At 42.5% G+C, this 22,295-nt stretch overlaps 1 protein-coding gene across 1 annotated transcript in view; it reads right to left on the reverse strand.

Moving 5' to 3' along the window:
- Nucleotides 1–22,295, reverse strand: part of CACNA2D3 (calcium voltage-gated channel auxiliary subunit alpha2delta 3) — a 253,184-nt gene that overhangs the window by 70,312 nt on the left and 160,577 nt on the right. Inside the window, exons 15-24 of the mRNA XM_078775301.1 lie at nucleotides 21,862–21,942; nucleotides 20,135–20,209; nucleotides 19,929–20,009; nucleotides 19,718–19,786; nucleotides 18,401–18,465; nucleotides 16,737–16,804; nucleotides 12,155–12,200; nucleotides 11,799–11,990; nucleotides 7,114–7,209; nucleotides 3,794–3,915 (exon numbers count right to left, since the gene is read on the reverse strand). Coding sequence (XP_078631427.1) covers nucleotides 3,794–3,915; nucleotides 7,114–7,209; nucleotides 11,799–11,990; nucleotides 12,155–12,200; nucleotides 16,737–16,804; nucleotides 18,401–18,465; nucleotides 19,718–19,786; nucleotides 19,929–20,009; nucleotides 20,135–20,209; nucleotides 21,862–21,942 — 895 coding nt within the window. The remainder of the gene's footprint in view (nucleotides 1–3,793; nucleotides 3,916–7,113; nucleotides 7,210–11,798; nucleotides 11,991–12,154; nucleotides 12,201–16,736; nucleotides 16,805–18,400; nucleotides 18,466–19,717; nucleotides 19,787–19,928; nucleotides 20,010–20,134; nucleotides 20,210–21,861; nucleotides 21,943–22,295) is intronic.

A 22,295-nucleotide genomic window follows, 5' to 3' on the forward strand; every position in this document is an offset into this window, starting at 1 on the left:
GGAGATGGATTACAATGTTCCTTACAAGCGGCCTTGAGCTCTGCATACGTGAGCTCCTGGATTGTCCGAGGACGAATCAGGTTTTTAACGAGTGTGAACGTCTCTCCCCTGCAAACGGACAGGCAGACGGCCTTCATACGGGCTTCCGTTGTGATGCCGTTCGCCTCGAAGTAGAAAGACAACCGCTCAGAATACGTGTCAAAATCTCCCTCATGAGGGTCAAATTCATCAATATGGCCGAAAGAAGTCATGGTCTAGATGTTTATCCTCGTCGCCATGTAAGGTATCTCGACAGACTACAATCGATTGTTGCACATTTATTGACTCTCCAGATACAGGCCCGATTCACCTCAGCGCCATCCGAGCTAAGCCGTAACTCCCGGAAATGGAAATAAACCCGTGGTCACGGACTCACGGTGTTGGGATGAAACGGGAATGTTTGCACCTTCATACATGACAAGAATGTTCTTGTACCTGAGCTGCCTGTCTACGAAAATGTTCCAGTTGTGGAGTTGAGCTGCCATTCCTGCGTCGTACCATCAATGGTGCTCTGTCTTGGAGCGTACTGTACATCAGATGATTGGGATGCATTGCCAGATATCCCGCAGACATTAAATATCTCACGGTGTCTTTGAAAAGAGCAGGTCATCGTATGTTGTTGCTCTTTTGAAATTTCCTTAATTCTTATGGATAAAATGGGAGATGTGCAATAATGTGAATGTTAAGCTGGATAAAGATAATATACTGTAGATGAAAAATAAACGTAATCAGGTGTTTCAGAAACCATGGGCATGGTGGGCCACGTGATTTGTCTATTGGGGTTTCCTGTACAAATAAAATAACAAAATGGCTGCACCCCTCAGGAAAATCTGCTTTGCAAGGACATGATCAATACGAGTTCCTTTCCAAGGAACTTCAATGCAGAAGGAGGCCATTGTGCGTATCGAGTCTGTGCAATGGTTGCCAAACTATGGTCGTTGGTTCCTGTCCTATCCCTTTTTAAATGTAGAGGTTCAAGCAAGGCGGCAGCACGAACCATTTTTACAGTCTTTGGTATGACTCGGCCTGTGTCTGGTTCAAATCGCCGACGTCCCAGACTCAGAGCAGAAACCCTAACCTTTACACTACCATTAAAGTCTGCTTAATCAATGATCTGATTGGGTGGATGAGGGAATTGCAGTGGACGTAGTATATTTAGAAGGCATGAGTGGGGGAAGGTGTAAGCGGACAGGACAATGCAGGACTAACTAACAGGTAATTAATAGGTAATGCTAACAGGGTTTTAGGTTGTATTCGTAGGGGGGTAAATGATAAATCAAGAGGTAGTGTTAACACTGTATAGGAAATTGTTGAAGTCTCATTTACAATATTGTCTACAATTTTGGTCACCACATCGGAAGAAGGACATTGCTGCCAAGAGCGGGGACAGTGTCGAGCTACGAGATAGAGCTACGACTCAGCTATGAAGAACGTTTGAAGGAGACAGGACTTTATACATCAGAAAGAAGTCGATTGCGAGGGGATTTGATTGAGATGTTTAAGATAATACAGGGTGTCGACAAGATAGGTGCCGTGCAGTTTTTCAGCAGAGTGGGCAGTGTATACCACCAGGGGCCAAAGCTTGAGGGAAAAGAAGATGAGAGTTAGGATTGTTTTAAGGCAGGGGCCTTTCAGTCATAGAGTAGGTAATGCATGGAATGGTCCGGAAAGGTAGTGGTAGCGGAGGGCGTGGATAAGTTGAAATGGGCTTCAGATAGGTACCTGTATGTAATGGAGATACGAGTGGTATGGGGATATTGGAGTGTGCTCATGGTAGAAAGCTTGTATGTAGATGGGTGACGATGCTGTGGTTTGTGCAGCGCAGGCCTGAAAGGCCAAATGGCCTCCTCTAGCACCAAAATTCCTTGTGTGTGTACACTGCGGTTCTGTCCCATTCAAAGGCTGATCACCGATTCCCTTACCTAACATAGACAGCCATTGGCTGGCATTGTCAAAAAATTTCTTTTTCTCTATCGTTTTAACAACAAATTAAACCTTTTAATTGAACAATTTCCATAATTATGCACTTGACTTTTGATCTTTTGAACCCAAAAATTAAAACAGTTTATCTTTGTATTAAACCCTATACCTGTGCAAAGTATGGCTGAAATACCTCCATTGCTTCACAAGTTATTGCAGTAACAAATATTTTCAATTATAGGACACATGACCTTAAAGACCTTTCACCTTTTAAACCCAAAATCTAAATGTAATGTACCAAGTTTGGTCAAATTCACTACAGCGGTTCACAAGCTATCGTGCTAACGAAAATCTGCTACGCATGTACGGAAGGATGCACAGTCGGACGGACAACCAGAAAACACAATTTCTCTGGAAGCTTTAGTTGCAGAGGCATAAAAATGGACACAGGGGAAAAAAACACGTCGTAGAGATGTTTAAGTGGAGTTAAGGTGGGATAGATTTATGGGATAATAAGAACTGATCTATAAGTATGGAAGAGGACATGAAGGGGCTAATGGACTGCAATGTTTATGGAGAGGGAAGAGCAAGTGAGGACAGTCTCAGGGAGCTGATTCCACGAGCGGGACAAAAAAGGGTACAAAGCAGTGGAGGTGTGAAGAAAACTCAGTTACGGAGGATAACAAGGCATGAGGTTTTGGATGTACATATGCAATCTATGGCATCTTGTGTTGTGGGTAGAGATTGGAAAAAGACACGTGGGGCATGACTAGGAGCGAGGTTAGAATACCGTGATCAAATTGCTTGTGGTGAGTTAAAGCAGGTCCTGTGATTCAACCTCTTAGTGCTCGATGCCAATGAGTTTGCAGGCATTGGTTTCTCCCATTGTCAGGAGGGTGAGGGATTATCTCTTTCTCTTTCATGCAGGTGTCAAGGCTCATGTAAGAGCAGAGGCCTTGCGAAGCAGGTTGGCTGTAAATCTGAAGATAAGGATATCACTTCTTGTAAATATACAGTAAATGGAGTTGGCAATGCTCCAGGATGCATATGCTCCATGCTCCATGCTCCAGTAGATCATAAGTGAAGATCTTAGGGATGAATGTGTCGCCATCATCGTCCCTGCCAGTTGCAGAGAAGGTGTCGAAGTTGGCCAAGAACTTGTACATCGCTCGTGTAATATTTGAGCATGGTACTGCCATGCGATGGCCTACTCTTTTAAATAAAGATAACATGGGATATTTAATGCCCACATTAAATAAAACCCAATTAAACAAGCACACAGTGAGAATTGCTTTGCAACACATGTACCCTACCAGTCCCAATGAACGTTCAAAAGGGAAAATACTCGTATAACTCAGTGGGGAAATGGCGCAACGCCCTGAAACTCAAACTTGTTCTGTACCTTATCATAATAAAGCCATGTACCAAGTTTCAGTTGAATATGTTAAAGGTTATGGGGAAAAAGTCTGAAAAATCACAGGTGTGATGGATGGATGGACAGACAGATGGAGAGCAAACCTATAGTCCCCTCCAGTGAAACTGGTAAGGGAATAATAAGAGAGTAATTAGTACTAAATCCATTGTCTTTCCAAATTTGGTTGAAACATCTGATGACTAGGATAAATAGAAATGTTATTCAAATTATTCGATCACACAAATCTATGGGGATGGGGGAAGGCATAAGGTTAAGGCAACAATTATGGGAACATCTTACCTCCTTCAAAGAAGTGAAAATTGGCAAGATGACACAAGTGTAAAAAGGTAACAAAATCAAGTGTTATATTCATTTGTTGTGTTGTAATACATCTGTTTATAAAACTGTGGTATATCTGACCGGTGTCCCAGGGTAAAGAGTGTATGAAGGTCCCGGGGTTTGCTTCAGCAGCTCGGTGAAACCAAATGGGGAAGTGCCCTAGAGTGAAAATGGTGTTCCGCTGGCTCTCTGTCAGGAAATCTCTGCGGTGGGTATAGGGGTCGAAGAAGTCAAGAATAAGGAAAACATAATTATTAGTCCTATAACTCTTATTGTTAGAGATACGAGAATAGTATAACATGACAAAAGCGAATTCTGCCCATTACGTCCCTATCACTTATCCATCCCATTTGTGACAACATCATCAATCTACCTATGCTGACAGTATAGTACTGTGTCTGTGTTTGATTCTAGACCTGACTGCAGTGTGCTGTCATCCCTACTGCTAGCTAGCAGGGATTGAATCAATGTGTGTTGTACTTTGAAGGACATGTTAAGCTGGCAGTGCCATCTGATGGTGGAAGATAAAAATCCCACAGTACAGTCACACCCGACATTCGCAGGGGAGGCGTTCCTGGGAAATGCCGTGGAAGTCGAATCCGTGAATGTGGGGGCATTGCTTCAATGGGAAAAGGGGGGATAGGTTCCAGGCAGTTCCTGATTCACAGAAAATCCATGAATGTTGAGGAAATCCGCGAATGTTGAGGAAAAACCACGAATATGACCGTGAAGAACCATGAATACACCTGTGAAAAGAATGTCGAATCCACAGTATATTGTTATGTGAAAGGGGTGGAGTCAATTGTTAAAATGTAGTGAACCTATATGGTCCATCCTGAGGCATGCCAAAAAAACCTGATCTTGCAAATCTCAAGGCCGAACTATCCAACTTATGTATCCCTTTTAATCTCCAGGCAGGGGTTCGGATCTAAGGCAACCTTGACACTCCAAAAATCCAGAATTACTGCTCACCTCCACTTATCTGTTCTCTTTTTTTCCTCACCTGTGGAATCAATCTCATATTTTTTCCTTTCAGTCTTCAAGACAGCTGTTCACCACCATCTCAGATTATCCCCCATCCAAAACCATGATCTTTTCTACCCCCATTCCCTTTTCCCCTCTCCCACCCTGTCCACCCCAAGCCCACCTCCTTCCAAATTTCAAGTTTTTCCTTCCTTTTTTTCCAATTTCAAGTTTGCTTCTGTATCCATCTTTTCCATCCCATGCGTCCTCCACTACCCCTCATTCCTCCCCAGACCCATTGTTTGTCCAAGTCTCCCTCTATTTTGTCCTTCAACTTTGCCATTGGTGTTTCCCACTCTCTCTCTACTGTTCATTTTATTCTGTTGCATCCTGATCCATTCGGTGTTCTCGGTCTTCCTCGAGCCAAGCCACCTTATACACAAAAAAAGATCTTATCATCCACTATGTGGAAAAGTCAGCTGACTTCACGCCCTCCTCCAAAGTTCAGCACGTTCTGAGAAGTATCGGTCCCTGTTGGCATTGCTACCAGGATGGAAATTGGGTTCACATTTGTTTATATGGGGGATAACTCGCAGGTGAGCATGCTACCCACCTAGCTATTATATCCTGCTGTCATCAGTCTGCAATACCTGCTCTCTCATCGAAGTCTTCCATCTAAGTTTTAATTCGAGTTAGCTTTTGAGATTTGAATAGACAAGGCAAATTCAAGATTATAAGACATGCGTTATGAACTTCAAGATTTTTCAGTTGGACTGTAATAAAGAAACTCTGCTTATTAAACCTTTTTTAACCCCATTCTTTCAACAACAAGTACAAAAAGTTTTAATTAAAACAAAAGCCGCGTCGATGTTACACAATGCCTAGATGCAGCTGTGCCTATAACGTCGATGTTATAGGCACAGGACATTCCTATTGATTCGATTACTTGATGTTATTTTTGTGCAAAGTGAAAATATATCTCGGCAATTTCCCGTGTGTGGCGACGAATTTTTAATATATCTCGGCATTTTCCCGTCTGTTATTTCAGGCGGTGTATGACTGACCATGCCGCGATTTAAAAAAAAAATTATCTCGGCAATTTCCCGTGTGTGGCGACACGTGAACGAAGCTATGCTCCTCTCTCCACATTATTGTGACGATGTATAAATTAAATATTTCATCGTGACGATTGTCATCAAATGGACGGATTTTTAATATATCTCGGCATTTTACCATCTGTTATTTCAGGCGGTGTATGACTGACCATGCCGCGATTTTAAAAAAATATATCTCGGCAATTTCCCGTATGTGGCGACACGTGAACGAAGCTATGCTCCTCTCTCCACATTATTGTGACGACGTATAAATTAAATATTTCATCGTGACGATTGTCATCAAATGGACGAATTTTTAATATATCTCGGCATTTTCCCGTCTGTTATTTCGGGCGGTGTATGACTGAGCATGCCGCGATTTAAAAAAAATATATCTCAATGGACTTGAAGTTACAGGCCTTTGAGAATTCATTTCGTTCTATAAAGGGCAACTTTCATCGGATTTTCTTCCCGTTTTTTTTCAACCGAGTCTAAAACTATGTTAGTGACTGTGAAAAATGAAATGATATATCGAATTTGATTTGAAATAAAACTGTGTGAGAGAGGAAGACACCACGGGCCTACAAAACAGGCCTCAAAGCTATACGAGTTAATAAAATGGTGGATATTTGTTTATATGAAGCCTCTCCCACAATGGGTGGAGCTATGGTTCCCAGAATGGGTGGAGCTATGGTTCCCAGAATGGGTGGAGCTTTGAAGTTTTGTCTTCTCTGCAAGAACAAGAACAAGAAGAAGAACAACAACAACAACAGCAGAGGGCACTCTATGACCAGCGTCTTACGACGCGGCTAATAAATGTCATGTTTTGGCACTTCAACCAAAGGATACCAAACTTCTTTCACGAGACTTCCTTGTTTCGCTACTAGTTTGTAATGTTCCACTATTTATTGCTGTTCGTATTAATTATTGCTAGCAATGTATAGAGCCTGGTGTTGGCTTAGTGGTTAGGATGCCGGCTTGGGATCCTAGGATCCTGGGTTTGAATCCTGGTCGATCGCTGAATTAACGCCAGGGTGGTTGACTCAGCCTGTCATCCTTCCGAGGTCGGCAAATTGAGTACCAGTTCACTGATAATTCCCTGTGTGTGCAAGAGGTGACGAACAGGGTTGGTGGCAGGAAGGGCATCCGGCCATAAAAGCATTGCTTCAAAAAGGGGACCATGGTGCCCAAAAAAGGCCAACCCCTGCTCTGCGGGGAAAAATAGCCTCTAAAGGTGGTTCATTGCTAGCAATTTATGACCCTTAAGCAGGTAATGACCAGATATAACAATGTTATCCAAACTGTTTTGTGAAAGAATAAAGAATCCAAGTGACAAGCCCGTACTGATCGGTGAGGGTGTGCGGTGGCACAAACACAGCTTGCCGAGTGAGGCCGGAGCGCGTGCCCAGGAAGGCCCTCTCCACACCTAGTTCCAGGATGCTGTGGGACACACCACAATACAACCAAAGTTTGGTCATTAATGCGTTCTGGAAACTAGCATTTGACAGCACATGGTGTGAATTATGTGCTCTGAGGCCTCATAGTCCAGGATCTATAACAGAGGTTACATTTTTTTTTTAAATAGATTTTTCACAAAAATGAGATCTATTGGTTTTAATATCAAACTTCCGGATGCAATTGCTCATTCTGGACTTCAGAGGGTTTGAGGCGTTTGGTTTCAGGTTGAGTGGCAGCCAAACGGTGTCGGTAGGACACCTGGCTGCAACAGACGGTAGTGGCATCACGCGCCACGCATTGAAGGTTATCAGAAAAATCTTACAGGGAAATTATTTATTAAATGCGAGTATACAAAAGCATGGAATTTTTGACCATTTCCAGTGCACCCGTGTCCGTGTACCACAACCACAACCACGCCAATTTACTTGGCCGCATTATTTCTATTTCCGAGAAACTCCTCTTGCAATTCGGAGACAAATTCAGGTTCACCTCGTTTATGTCTGACAGCTAGTTCTGTATAGGAATTACTAGATCGATGAAAATAACCACAGAATCTGAAATAACTAGTGGATACACAATGCAAGGGATGGTATAGTTGATCCCACATTAAACTGATCAAAATCAGAATCAGATGTTAACGGTAAATGTCCACGCTCTGATGTGTATATTGGGTGTCCATAAAGTCCTTGTTGAAGTTTGAATTTTTGTGACTTTTGATGTACACGTGATAAAAACAAACTGTAAATGGCGTATTGAAGCAAAATTAATCAAATCTTGTTGCTGTTTTTACCCTGCGCTCGCGAAGCGACAAGCGGGGTTAAGCATTCAGGTACGTACGTACGTGTGCTGTGCATGTCTGCATTTAAAAAAATTCATTTTCTCGGCAACCGTTGGTCCGATTGACATGCAATTTTCACCATAGGAAGGCCTCCTCCTGTAGAATATTTTAATGATTATTATGACGTCATAGGTCACGTGGTACATGCGCCATCTTGGAGAAACTTTGCACCTCCATATCTCTGAAACCGCTCCATGGAAAAAATTGAGACCTGGCTCATTATCAGACTCCCCATTGGGAATAAGATATGTTAATGATGATGTCATCGGTGCCTTCGTTATAACGTCATAATTCGACAAATACAACACTTATCCATCCGATCATTATTTAAAAAAATTCAGCAGCTGTTGGTCTAATGGACACTAAATTTTCACCATAGGAGCGCCTCCTCCTTGAGAATATTTTAATGATAATCATGACGTCATAGGTCATGTGGTACAGGCGCCATCTTGGAAAAACCGAAAAATGTTGCACCTCTATATCTCCAAAACCGCTGCATCGAAAAAATTGAAACATGGCTCATTGTAAAGAACTCCATATGGGGAATAGGTGTTGTTAACGATGACGTCATTGATTCCATAATTATGACGTCATAATTCGACAGGGAAAACGCTTAGTCTGATCAGTTTGAAATGTATTGAGCATGATCTATGCAACAATTATATAAGAGAATATAAATTTATGATGCCATCGCTCACGTGGTCTGGCAGCCATATTGGATGAAAGAAAAAAAATGTTCAAAAACAGAAGAGTTGGCTCACAACAAGTTGACTGCGCAGGGTAAGTATTCTATGAACACCATCTAGTTACTGTTAATATTGTTATTATTGCTGTTGTTAAATCCACAATTCCTCTGGGTTTCTTGGCGAGTTAACATTTGCTGACGAGGAAACCCTAAGGTCAATCTTAATATCAACCACCACAATTACCGCATTTGGTTCCTGAACTATGACGATTTAAAATTTCACATATCACCTTTAACCAGCAAGACGAGGATCCCTGCCATTGTGCTTCGAAAGTGCGACAGTTCTTGAATGATGTCTACCCAGACAAGTGGCTCTTTAGACGCGGACCAATTGCTCAGCCACCTCATTCCCCTGACCTGTCACCATTGACTACATTTTATGGGGATATGTAAAACTGGTGTTTACTCATCAAAACCCCATTCTTTGGATGATATTATGGCTACGATCACAAATGCAATTCATGGAATTACTCAGCAGCAACTGGAGAATGTTTTCAACAAGTTGGAGAATGATGTATTTGCTTTACAAGAGATGGTGGTTATGTTGAACCGGAAAATTTGAACTGTATTGAGTAAAAGTTTTATGAATCACGAATCAGGCTTTCATGCACCAATTATAGTTTGTTTCTTTCATGCGTATATCAAAAGTTATACAAAAGTTATAAAAGTTTAGAGTTGCACAAGGACTTCATGGACAAGCTTATGATGCAGGGAGGCGCAATAAGATAATAGCCAAATGATGGCCTTTTATGCATTGCCAACAATATCCTATGAATTCCATGACTCTAAGTAGGACAGAATATTTGAATTTGAACAAGAATTTGAACAGCAAAAAGAAAAGATGATTGTAACATTTTACTGAATCGTGTGAACTAATCTCTCTAACTTATCGATCACATTGTAGCTCTCTGAGTTAGATCATTGAACTATAACCTCTCCTAAAAACACTGTAATGTAAAACTCCGACTCCGACTAGAAAGGTAACCGCAAGCAATCGAGCCAGTTCAAACCTTTTGCTCAGCTTCCTTTTTTGGATACAAAGTCGAGGCTCATGGAGGGGTTATGGAACATTCTTCCAGATTTGAAGTGGCTCGTTTTATTATTATTTTTGAGTCAGTTCGAACTGCACCAAAATCTATATTCTTACAATATCACTTTGAAACTCAAGGTTTCAATTATTTTCATACTTCTACTAACACCTCTGAGTTGTCTAGCAAATTGGGTTTGAATATCGGTCCAGCTACAAACTGCCATCTTGGTGTTTCACATACAGGGTGATTCATCAACTCTGTGAGTCCCTTAGATGGTCATTACAATGGATGTCCCGTTTGCTAACATTAGTTAGTGGATGTTAAAGATCCACCAGTGTCCTTTGCAAAGGATGAATTGAGCCAAAAACTTTCCCGGACAACCCTGCGATGTGGAAATAGCTATGACTATTGAGATAATAAAGTACCTTTTGGTTCTCTGCATTTTTACCCTCGCCAGAGGAGAGGGTATTGCATTTGAGTCTGTTTGTCTGTTTGTTTGTCTGTTTGTCCGCACAGAATAAATATGATTTTCTCTGCAACCGTTGGTCCGATTGACAGGAAATTTTCACCATAGGTGCAACTCCACCGGTAGAATTTTTTAATAATAATTATGACGTCATAGGTCACGTGGTTTGGCCGCCATCTTGGAAAAATCGAAAAACTTGCACCTTTATCTATCTATAATTCCAGTAATCTCTGTACGTTTGTACGTTTGTCTGTGACCGCTGTTTCTCGACAACCACGGGTCCGATATACTTTTAACTTGCCAGGTATATTGCTGGGGACCCGAGGATGTGCCTTTTCAAGGTTTCATATTAATCGGACAATTACTTACCGAGCTATGTCCAAAAAACGATTCAACCAATCAGAGAGCAGCGAACGATCGCGTGTGCCGAACGTGGCGGACACACTCTGCCTCGGATGGCACATTTGACAGCGTATTCATTTATTTCACGTTTGCAAACTATGTTGGCGTTAAACTATGTTTTAAAACTAATAAAACCGAATTTGCGATTCATTCGCTTTCCTGCGCGTTTGTGCACGCGATGGCGATTTCTTTACCAAACTCCGGAAGCCGTTCGCTTTGGACCAAACCATTGCATGTAAATAGAGGGGGGGGGGGGGATTGTCACCGTACTCGCAAGCCGTTCGCTTTGGACCAAACCATTTCATGTAAATAGAGGGGGGGGGGATATAATTTTAGATATAGATATAGTACGGGCAATGCCCTAGTATCTCGGAAAGCGCTGAATAGAAAAAAAAAATGAGACATGGCTCATTGTAAAGAACTCTCCATGGGGAATAAAATATGTTAATTATGATGTCATAGGTGCCTCCATTATGACGTCTTAATTCGACATGTACAAAACTTCATCCTTTCAAGATAAAAATTTCTTGAGCGCCATGTCGACATAAACTGATGGAGAAAAAAAAATAATGATGACTTCATCGGTCACGTGGTTCGGCCGCCATCTTGGAAAAACCGAAAAACTTTGCACCTCTATAATCTCGGAAAGCTCTGAATAGAAAAAAATGAGATGGCTCATTGTAAAGAACTCTCCATGGGGAATAAAACATGTTAATGATGATGTCATAAGTGCCTCCATTATGATGTCATGATTCGACAAGAATAAAACTTCATCCAATCAAGATGAAATTTCTTGAGCATAATCTAGGAATAAATTAGTTTAGAAAAAAAATGATGATGACGTCATCGGTCAGGTGGTTCGGTCGCCATATTTGTTTTAACACAAAAGCCTTAAAAACCACTGAAAATACATCCTGGCGAGGGTTTGCAATCTCCGATTGCTCTTTTTCTTGTTTTATACTTGTGCTCGAATTGATAAGTATTGTTGTTACCAGTATCATTATGATTGCTTGGATAGTTGAGTCACAAGTCACAAGAATGATGATGTGTTTACTTGAGCTCCTTCAGTTGGGTCAGATAATTGCTCACTGTGTTTTGTTGTGAATCAGTGTGGTCCAGTAATCCTCGAGGGGTGCAGTGGTGCTGACATCGAAAAGCACTTGGCGGATAAGCTGGTCATCACAGCGAAGGCCGAGCTTTTCACCGGAGAGATACCGTCGTATTGCTTCGTGCTGCGGCAGCTTGTGCAGGTGAGGGTCCATTTCCGTGTGGCAATAAGCCCTGTACACGTAAGGTAAGAGAGTGTGAGTGACTCGATTTTGAGTGGATAAAAACTTCCAGACTGATTTCGCCTCACTGCTGTGAGCTCAATTCCTCCAGCTGCTCAGTGGGAAATTTCCTCACTCCTGTGACAGAGATGCAACTTGTCCAGGATTAATACTCACCATTCTTCTGACAGTGATAAGCTGGGGTGCAGCAGATCTCGTAACCCTACAATAACAGCCATGGGGTGCACATGATTAGCTCATCATAATAACAGGGTTTTTTTTTTTTGGTTTTTTTTTATATACAAGATCGAGGCTCGTGAAAGAGCTAACATTGATCACAAAAAGACAAACTAACACATAAAACATAAGATAAAGTGAGCGGGAGACAAGATGGAGAGCAGGGACATCGGGAGATCTGTGGGAGGGAGAGGGCTTGGGGGGAGGAGGCATGGGAAGGGGGAGGAGGGGGTGGAAGAGGTAAAAGACACATGGACACTGCTAGGACTTCCAGGGAAGAAGTCCGTGTTTCAAAAAAGTGGATCTGGGGTGAATTAACGGGTAATATCAACAGTGATAATCAAATGCACCTGCTTGACATATGGTTTTGAGTACTGGCTTTTACATCTGCTCTCAACAGTTATATTTGTAATAGGTACAAGAACAATCTAGAGGAAAATGAGTATAGAAACTTAATTTACTTTATACGCTGGAGTGAAACTTACAAAAACTCTCAAAACGTTTTCGCCATTATCAGATATCAAAGAGTTTACATCTCAATCACCGAAGAATACAGTGCCTTCAGAAAGTATTCACACCCCTCGACTTTTTCACATTTTGTTGTGTTACAGCCTGAATTTAAAATGGATTAAATTGAGAAGTATTTGTCACTGATCGCCATATAATACCGCCATGGAATTTTTCATAGGAATTTTCACAAAATAATTAAAAATGAAAAGCTGAAATGTCTTGAGTCAACAAGTATGCAACCCTTTTGCTATGACACTCCAAATTGAGCTCAGGTACATCCAGTTTCTTTTGATCATCCTTGAGATGTCTCTACAAGGTGGTTATTATCCATCTGTAGCCAATTCAATTGATTGGACATGATTTAGAAGGAAACACCTTTCCATATGCGGCCCCACAGTTGACAGTGCATGTCGGAGCAGAAACTCTACCATGAAGTCCACGGAACTGTCCGTAGAACTCCGAGATAGAATTGAGTAGGCATAGATCTGGTGAAGGGTATAAAACCATTTCTAGTGTTGAAAGTCTCCACGAGAATAGTGAGCTCCGTCACTAGGAAATGGAAAGAATATGGAACTACCCAGACTCTTCCTAGAGCTGGCCGTCTGACCAAACTGAGCAACTGGGCAAGAAGGACATTAGTCAGGGAGGTGACCAATAACCTAATGATCACTCTGACAGAACAACAGAGTTCCTTGGCTGAGATGGAAGAACCTGCTGGAAGTCTGTGCAGCAGTTCACAAATGTAGGCTTTATGGGAAAGTGGCCAGATGGAAGCCACTCCTGAGAAAAAGGCACATGACAGCACACCTGGAGTTTGCAAAAAGGCACGTGAAGGATTCTGAGAGCATGCGGCTGTGATTCTGTGTTGAAGATTTATGTTCCAACATGACAATGACCCCAAGCATCTTACTATAATTCACCAAATGTCTGTCTGTCTGTCTGTCTGTCTGTTCCCAGGTACCGCAAAACCGGCTGAACCGATCGCAATGAAATTTTGGGTGGGTAAACTGGGAACCCTTGGAGTAAAATAGGCTATATTGTTTTTCCATTTTTTTTCAATTTTCCAATTTTCCCATTTTCCAATTTTTCCAATTTTCCAATTTTCCAGTTTTTCCAAACACGATGGAATAATATTTACCGATATGAACAATGACGTGGCTTTTATTGAAATTCTACAAATACTGTTTAGATTTTGATGATTTGCGTGTGATATTTGCCGCTCTTTCACTCCCTCTCTCTGTTCTCTTCACCCTCTCTTTTGCTCAAGGTCATCTTCCATCTGCTTGGAAATCTGCCAACATCACCGCTTTGCACAAAAAAGGTGCAAAAACAGATCCCAGCAACTACAGACCAATCAGCCTTCTCCCAATTATCAGCAAGGTCATGGAATCCATCATTGCTTCAGATATGAAATCTTTCCTCTTCTCCAATGGCTTGATCTCTGATCATCAATTTGGTTTCAGACCTGGACACTCCACTCTGGACATGCTGCTTCTGCTTTCTCAACAATGGATGGAGGTCCTCAATGCCAAACAGGAAATTAGAGCAGTCTCCCTTGACATATCACGTGCCTTCGATACAGTCTGGCACCCCGCTCTGCTCACCAAACTCTCCTCTTTTGGTATCCATGGAAATCTCCACGCATGGCTGGCGGACTTCCTCTCTAGTCGTAATCAACGTGTGGCCCTGAATGGGTTTCTCTCATCTCCTCTTCCTGTTCAGGCTGGAGTTCCCCAAGGCAGTGTTCTGGGCCCTGTGCTTTTTCTGGTCTTCATCAATGATCTCTCTGACTCTCTTGAAAATCCTCTCTATCTCTTTGCTGACGACTCTACTCTCTGTCGCTCCATTCTTCATCCCTCAGATCGGCAGTCTGCAGCCTCCTCACTCTCTGCAGACCTTGACAAAATCACAGACTGGGCAAACAAGTGGAACATGTCTTTCAATCCTGACAAATCTCACACTCTTACGATGTCTCTCCGAAAAGACCGACTGGACAACCCTCCCATCCACTTTCTGAATAATCCTCTCCAAGATGTTCTGTCACTCAAGCTTTTGGGTCTCACTATCTGCCATGATCTTTCCTGGAAAAACCACATTTCAAATCTGGCCTCCAAAGCCAGTCGCCGACTGGGCATCCTCCATCGTGCGAAGTCCTTCCTTGGCACACCTGAGCTCCTCACCATATACAAGGCTTTCATCCGCAGCTCAATGGAATACTGCTCTCCCCTCTAGGCTGGTGCTCCTGCCTCACACCTAGCTCGCCTTCGCGCTGTTGAAACCAAAGCATTCAGAATCATTGGAATCTCCCGCGATGAAGCTAACTCCAAGGGCCTCTCACTCACTCACCGCAGGCAGGTTGGTGGTCTTTCCGTCTTCTACCGACTCCTCTCTGGCCTTGCCCCTCCAGTTCTCTCTGGGCTCTGTCCCGCAAATATTCCTACAGGTCGCACAAGATCTGCCTGCAACCCTCTTTTGGTTAAACTGCCAAAATCAAGACTCTCTGCTCACCTTCACTCCTTCATTCCTCTTTTCTCCCGCCTCTGGAACAAACTCCCTCACTCTCTTCAATCCCACTCCACCCTCCAAGTCTTTAAAACAGCTGTTCACCACCATCTCTTATCTTCCCCCATCCAAAACCTTGATCTTTTCTACCCCCGCTAATTTCACCCCAATTCCCCTTTTTGAAATACCAACTTCTGTCCTGGAAGTCCTTGGTGTCCTTGTGCTTTATACTTCTCCCTCCCCCCCCCCTTCCCATGCCTCCTCCCCCCAGGCCCTCTCCCTTCCACACATCTCCCTGCTCTCGGATGTTGTGTTTGTGTGCTTCCCCTTTTCTCCCCATCTTGTCTTCCGCTCCCTCTTTTTGTGTATTTTGTTTGTCTGGTCGATTTGTTTGTGAAGTAAATGTTAGCTCTTTCACGAGCCTCGATTCAGTATACAAAAAAACAAAAAAAAAAAAAAAAAAAAATGATTTAACGGATGTTTATATAAATCGTTTAAAATAAAAAAGCCTCAATTTCTGATATTTTGCCTTTTCATTTGGGCCTCCCAATTGAAGCCCCGCCCGTAGGGTGGGTACCGTTGCTAATACAGACAAAGCAACACTGGAATGACTTCAGAACAAGAACGTGAAAGTCCTTGATTGGCCCAGCCAAAGCCCAGACTTGAAAACCATTGAGAATCTGTGCAAAGACTTGAATATTGCTGTTTACCGATGCTCCCCATCCAACTTGACAGAGCTTGAGCAAATTGGCAAAGAATAGGAGAAACTCCCCAAATCCAGAAGTGCAAAGCTGATACAGACATATCCAAGAAGACTCGAAACTGTAATCGCTGCCAAAGGTCGCAAACTGTAATCGCTACGAAGTATTGACTCAGGGGGTTGGATGTATGTAAATTCCATATTACTGTTTCATTTTCTATTAATTTGCAAAAAATGCGAAAAACATGTTTTCACTTTGTCATGATGGGGTATTTTGTGTAGATCGGTGACAAAAAATTAAAATTCAATCCATTTTAAATTCACAACAAAACTTGAAAAAAAATCAAGAGTTATGAATATTTGGTGAAGGCACAGTAGATGAGCCCAAACATTTTAGAAGATCTTTAAAGTCAATAACAGTACTATTGCAATGAATAACACTTGTAAACCAACATGAACAATATCCAGAGCATTGGGCTGTTACTTTTTAGTGAGTGTCTTAGTTATAAGTAAAAACAAATCAGACTCGGTGGTGTAATGGACATTAGAGCATCCACACTGTATCTGGGAGGTCGGTGGTTCGAACCTCAGCCAAGTCATACCAAATACTTAAAAAATAGTATGTGCTGCTTCATTGCTTGATCGACAGCATCTAACAAGGATAGAATACCAACAAACAACCATAGTTTGACAAACATGGCCTTGATTGGCCTAATGGCCTCCTGCGTTGAAGTCCCGTGAGGTGCTTAGAAACTGCCGAGGCAATTTCATTGCCTAAGTATTACAATCCTGGTCACACTACTGTCTTACCTTTCTCAATAGAAACGTTTGTTGAGAAGGTATTCTTTCCATGGCCACCTGTCAAAACAATAGCCAGGCTGGGCCAGGCAAGAGGACGAGTGTTATGATGATGCTCAACCATGTATCACATGGACCAAGCTGAATTTAAATTCCCCCATAGGAAATTCAATTGGCCTTGTTCAGAGTTCTGCTTGGGTCTACAGAATTACTCCCAACGACGGTTAACCGCCTGCAGTTGCTAATCGGATTGTCCAATCTTCATGCCCCAGTTGGACGTTTCTTATTCTCATGGCCTTGGGGGAGCATGGTACATGATTTGATGATTTTGAACTCACGCTTCCAAGCACTATTCTGCGACACACTTTGCTAATTGGCAGAGCCGCAGGTCACCTGACTTACTTCCTCAACATGATGTCCCAGAATGCTTTGGCATGTGCTACCACTGCTTGATATTTCAAACTCAGTAGTGTGGGGAGTGTCCAATCAAATAATAAGGCTCGAGACATGGTCTTCCCCGGAGTTAATTATTTTATTCTGTGTATGACATAATAGTGGCTGTGTATGGCTTCCTGGAAGTCCGAGAAGTGTCTATGTGTTTTTTAACCTCTCCCATCCCCTCCCCCCTTCCCATGCCTCCTCCCACAGATCTCCAAATGTCCCTGCTCTCAAAAGTTGTACTTGTGTGCTTCCCTCTCTCTCCCCATCTTATCTCCCGCTCCTTTTATCATATGTTTTATGTGTCAGTTTGTTTTTTTGTGATTAATGTTAGCTCTGACACGAGCCTCGATCTTGTATATATTAATAATAATAATAATAATAATAATTGAATCTAGTGCATAGCCATGGAGTTCATGGCACAGAGGGGTCCAACATGATGCAAACACCATGCTGCATGAGTGGAATCCATGATGCGCTGCAGGCGCCCATTGTAAAGTAAAGGCAGCGTGTCATGAAATTCATGTCGTATTGGCATCGTAGCACAAGTTGTGCTTCCTGTCTACCAAGGCGATTACTTTTAAACTAGCCGAAACCCGTGGAACATCCACGGAAGGGAGGATGTGGTGTATGGATAGAGTGTACCATTATGGATGGCATAGGGGCTTTGCTTGTCCGAGTAAGAGTTAGGAAGAAAGATGAGAATGAAGAGTGCGTATATGAACAACGTATTTATTGCAATCTACTTAAATGACAACGCTACGATATACTTTTGAGGTTAGCGTACACCGCGATCGCCGACACCGGCACAAATGCATGCTCAGGAGTGTCCACTCAGTGGACGGCTTGCTGTCGCCTTCGACTGTCCAATCAGCGGACGGCTTGCTTCACCTTCACCCAGCAGACGCCAATACGATGGCGTCGTAAGATGGCGTCGTATCGGCAGTTAATCGGATGCTTTTGCACCCCAACGTCGGCTAATTCAGATTTTTCGAGTATGGCTGTACGTGATAAACAAAGAGCGCGGTTCGTAGATCGTAAATCCATCAGTGCCGTGGGCATCGGGTCACTGGGTGCAGCGTAAAAGGGATAACAAAGTCGAGTCCTTACGCTATTATTATATAGATTGGGAACTGCACGTTCTGGTTCTTGATCATATCATGTGGGAGGATGAGTGTCAGAGCCTCATGTCATATGTTGCAATTGCATGATGATATCGTGCATGTTTTCCCACTCACCTGAATGGAGTTTCTCGTATCGATGTATAGTAGTAATGTCGGATCTGTGACATCTCTTTCTGTTGCTGCCATGAAGAGAATAAAGGTTACTTTTATACTGGTCTAGCACAATATACCACATGTCATTAAAAATGGTGGCTTTTCCTTAAGAACATGGATGGTGCATGAAGGCAGCACTAAATCTGGGATTATTTATCCTAATTTAATCTGGGAAGTTACTTCTGTCATTGCATCGCTATGCGCCACCATTTTGTCCAAGTCTCACTGTAACTGCGAATCTCATTATTACCCTCAGAGCATATGCGGCAAATTTGATTGGCCGAGTCAGCATTTTTTTTTTGCCCAAATAGTACTAAACTGAACGTTTTTGAAGTTCAAACAAGGTGACTTGTGTTCTGCAGTGTTCAAATATATAATTCAACTGAAATGAAATAAAAATTTAAAGGCTGTACAAAGAAAAGATAAAACTGATCATGCCTGTTGTTTGTGTCCTTTATGACGTCACTAAAAACAGTAATTTTCTTGTTTGGAATGATTTTCAGTTTTGTTTGAGTGACAATCAGACAGACATAATATAACAATTACATTACTCCTCTGTGCGCTTATGCAATTGGCATGAGATTCTGTCCAATTTGCCAAATTCACAGCCAAAGTACTGCTAACCTGTAGGTCCATGTTCCGATTCATGTTCCGATTCATGTTCGGATTCCTGTTCTACTTTGTTCACTCACCACAGGCAGGTTGGTGATCTTTCTGTCTTGTACAGGGGAAATAGAACCTGCCACCATCTCTTATCTTCCCCCATCCAAAACCTTGATCTTTTCTACCCCCGTTAGTTCACCGCAGATCCACTTTTTTGAAATACCGACTTCTTTCCTGGAAGTCCAAGCAGTGTCCATGTGTTTTTTTTTGTTTTTTTTTTTACCTCTCCCACCCTCCCTCCCCCCTCAACCTCCCCTCCCCATTCCTCCTCCCCCCAAGCCCTCTCCCTCCCACAGATCTCCCGATGTCCCTGCTCTCCATCTTGTTCTCCCACTCCCTTTATCATATGTTTTATGTTTTATGTGTCAGTTTGTCTTTTTTGTGATGTTTGTGATAGCTCTTACACGAGTCTCGACCTTGTATACAAAAAAAAGAAGTAAAATTCAAATAAAAATTATGTAATTCCATGATCATCGCTACCCACATGGGGTAATAGTCATTAAAATGTATAAGTAGTTTCCTATTAAAGTATACAACCAAACTGAATATCACATTTTGTTATGTATGGTAATGAGTTGTGTATGGTAAAAAAAAAATATACAACCAAACACTTACTTCATCAATAATATTATGTTTGGCCATTGTAAAGGTGCCTGTGTCTCGGTTGACCATAGCTGTCCGCAGCTATGAGGATCAGAAAAAAAAGGATCAGATACAAAGTCAGAGTAAGTACCCTATTTCAAATTATTCCTTTCCTTTAAGCAGTACCATTGCCTTCAATTGCCAAAAATGATGATGCAGGGTTGAGAAGATGCCAAAGTCTTACCATCTCACTGTGAGGGCCCCATTCGACTTCAGAAAGGTCCACACTGTGCGGTTTCACCTTCGTCTTCCCATCCTCTGTGTACTGGGCACAAGTAGGAATGGGAGTAGCAAAGATTAACAGGACCTCTGTTTTCTGGCTAACAGAGTAATTAGAGCGTTAATATCGGAATGGTTTATCTGAAAAGACCAGTGCAAGTGATAACAAACCAAAGGCCGAAGTTCAGGATGCGTCAGAATGTAGCCATTGTTAGTGAGTAAGAATGCGTAGCCATGACCTCCAAGCTGGATAAGAATTGGGACAATATAGGTGGATAAAGAGAACAGGGGGGAAGGAGAAAGAAGGAAGTGAGAGTTCTGGTAATGAAGCAGAAGGGTGAGTGAGGGAAGAGAATTCCAATGTCAAGCTACATTAACCATACTCTCTACAGCACTTCACCTCTTGCATGTTAAGGAAGCAGTGGCTCTTCTTTGGAACCGTCTGTGAGTTTGTTATTGAGAATTGTTATTGAGAAATTTCCGATATTACTTTTTTTGTTAAATATTTGTATCACTTTTGAGGATTACTCTTAGTATGATAGTGCAAGGTATCCAAGTGTAAATCGTAAGGCCTGGCAGGATAGTCAAAATATACTCAGAGGCAAAAGTTATTGTGACATGGAATTTTTTCATTGGTAATCTTGTGAATGAATTCTTGGATTCGAACCAGAGAAAGAGTGTGTTAAAATGGTCGAAGAAACGCAACCAAGCAGTTGTTGTTCGAATTGCACGAAATTTGCAAGAAGCATGACATATTCGAGAAAAATGGCCAGCAATGTTCACTTTAAAAGGCCAGACAACCAGACGCTTATCATTTCCACTCAATGCGGTCTGAAGAAGTGCAGAAGTCAGAAAAACACCTCTATTCATCGTTCTGGAACAAGTTCGACATGCCACGCCTCGGGGAAAATGACTGATGGAGAGCTATAGGTCTGCTTCAGTCTGGTACCTCGCAGCGTGACGTTGCTCGTCGATTCAACGTCCGTAGAAACACCATTTGGCACTTATGACGACGTTTTCAGCAAAACAATCAAGTTATACACCGTCCCCGTAGTGGCCGCCCACCAGTGACGACCCCACGTCAAGACCGATGGATTCAAACCACGCACCTCCGACACAGGTTCCAGCCAGCAACCCTTCCAGCACGTACCATACCTGGCAACAGAGGTGTATCTGCGAGAACGGTTCGACGACGTCTACGCGTCTACGGCATCCGTGCAGGACGCCTAGCCCGACGGCCAATTCTGACGCCACAACTTCGACGTCGACGTCTACAGTGGAGCAGACCACACGTTGCTCGAGTTGTACAGCAGTAGCTTAATCAGAACAATGTTAATGTGTTACCCTGGCCCGCAAGATCCCCCTGATTTGTCACCCATTGAATACGTCTGGGATGAAATGGAGTGACGTTTACGACGTCATCCGAATCCTCCAACAACGCTGCAGGAACTCTGCCAAATCCTTCCTCGGATATGGAATGATCTTCCCCAGGACCTTCATCGACGTTTAGTGGCCTCAATGAGGCGAAGGTGCCAGGCCTGCATCAATGCACAAGGTGGACACACTCGCCACTGACCGTGTGAACTTGCTTGTGAACCCGCTCTTGTGTTGTGGCTCATTTGCATATGCCAGGTGCGCTGTTCTTCTGGACTGTTGATCGTTACAATACCTTGAAACATTTGTCTTTCCATGTAATGACATTTCATTCGCGGCAGTAAAAGTTTAACACTGATTCTGTTTGTTGTTTGTGTGTCACAATAACTTTTGCCTTTGAGTATATATATGCAACGTCTCCTCTGAAACATGATATCTACGTTGCGAAAACATCACATTTTGATGACGGTGGAGTCACAAAGATAAACAGAGAGCAAGAGCAGCAGGGAACACTGGAAGCGTACCTTGTAGCGAGGAACGACACGAAGAATATCCTTTATTGGGACATCCAAGCCCACGACCCCAAGTAGAACGCCACGGATCTTCTGCTCACGTGGATGGGAAAGATGACTTGTATCAGCAAGACTCAATCTCTTCCTTTTATACTTCACAAGACCTTAACATCTGCCTCTCATATAATCCTACAAACCTTTATAACAGCCAATAATTTGTAAACTTTCCATTTAAGGGGGCACTATACACACAGGCAGCAGCAGAAAAAAAAGACAAAAAAAGTTTGTACCATGCTGCTAGGAAAGCTTCCGTTCAGGAAACAAAGATACGGGAAAATATTTCAAAGGCAAAAAGAAAAAAGGAGGAAAGCTTTATTGAAGAAGAAGGCCAATCATATGGTAGTGGGGAGTTTGGAGAGGCGTTTGTCCATCAACATACAAGTACA

Source organism: Myxine glutinosa, chromosome 4, assembly GCF_964187855.1.
Source record: "Myxine glutinosa chromosome 4, kmMyxGlut1.1, whole genome shotgun sequence".
In the NCBI taxonomy this organism is placed as follows: domain Eukaryota; kingdom Metazoa; phylum Chordata; class Myxini; order Myxiniformes; family Myxinidae; genus Myxine; species Myxine glutinosa.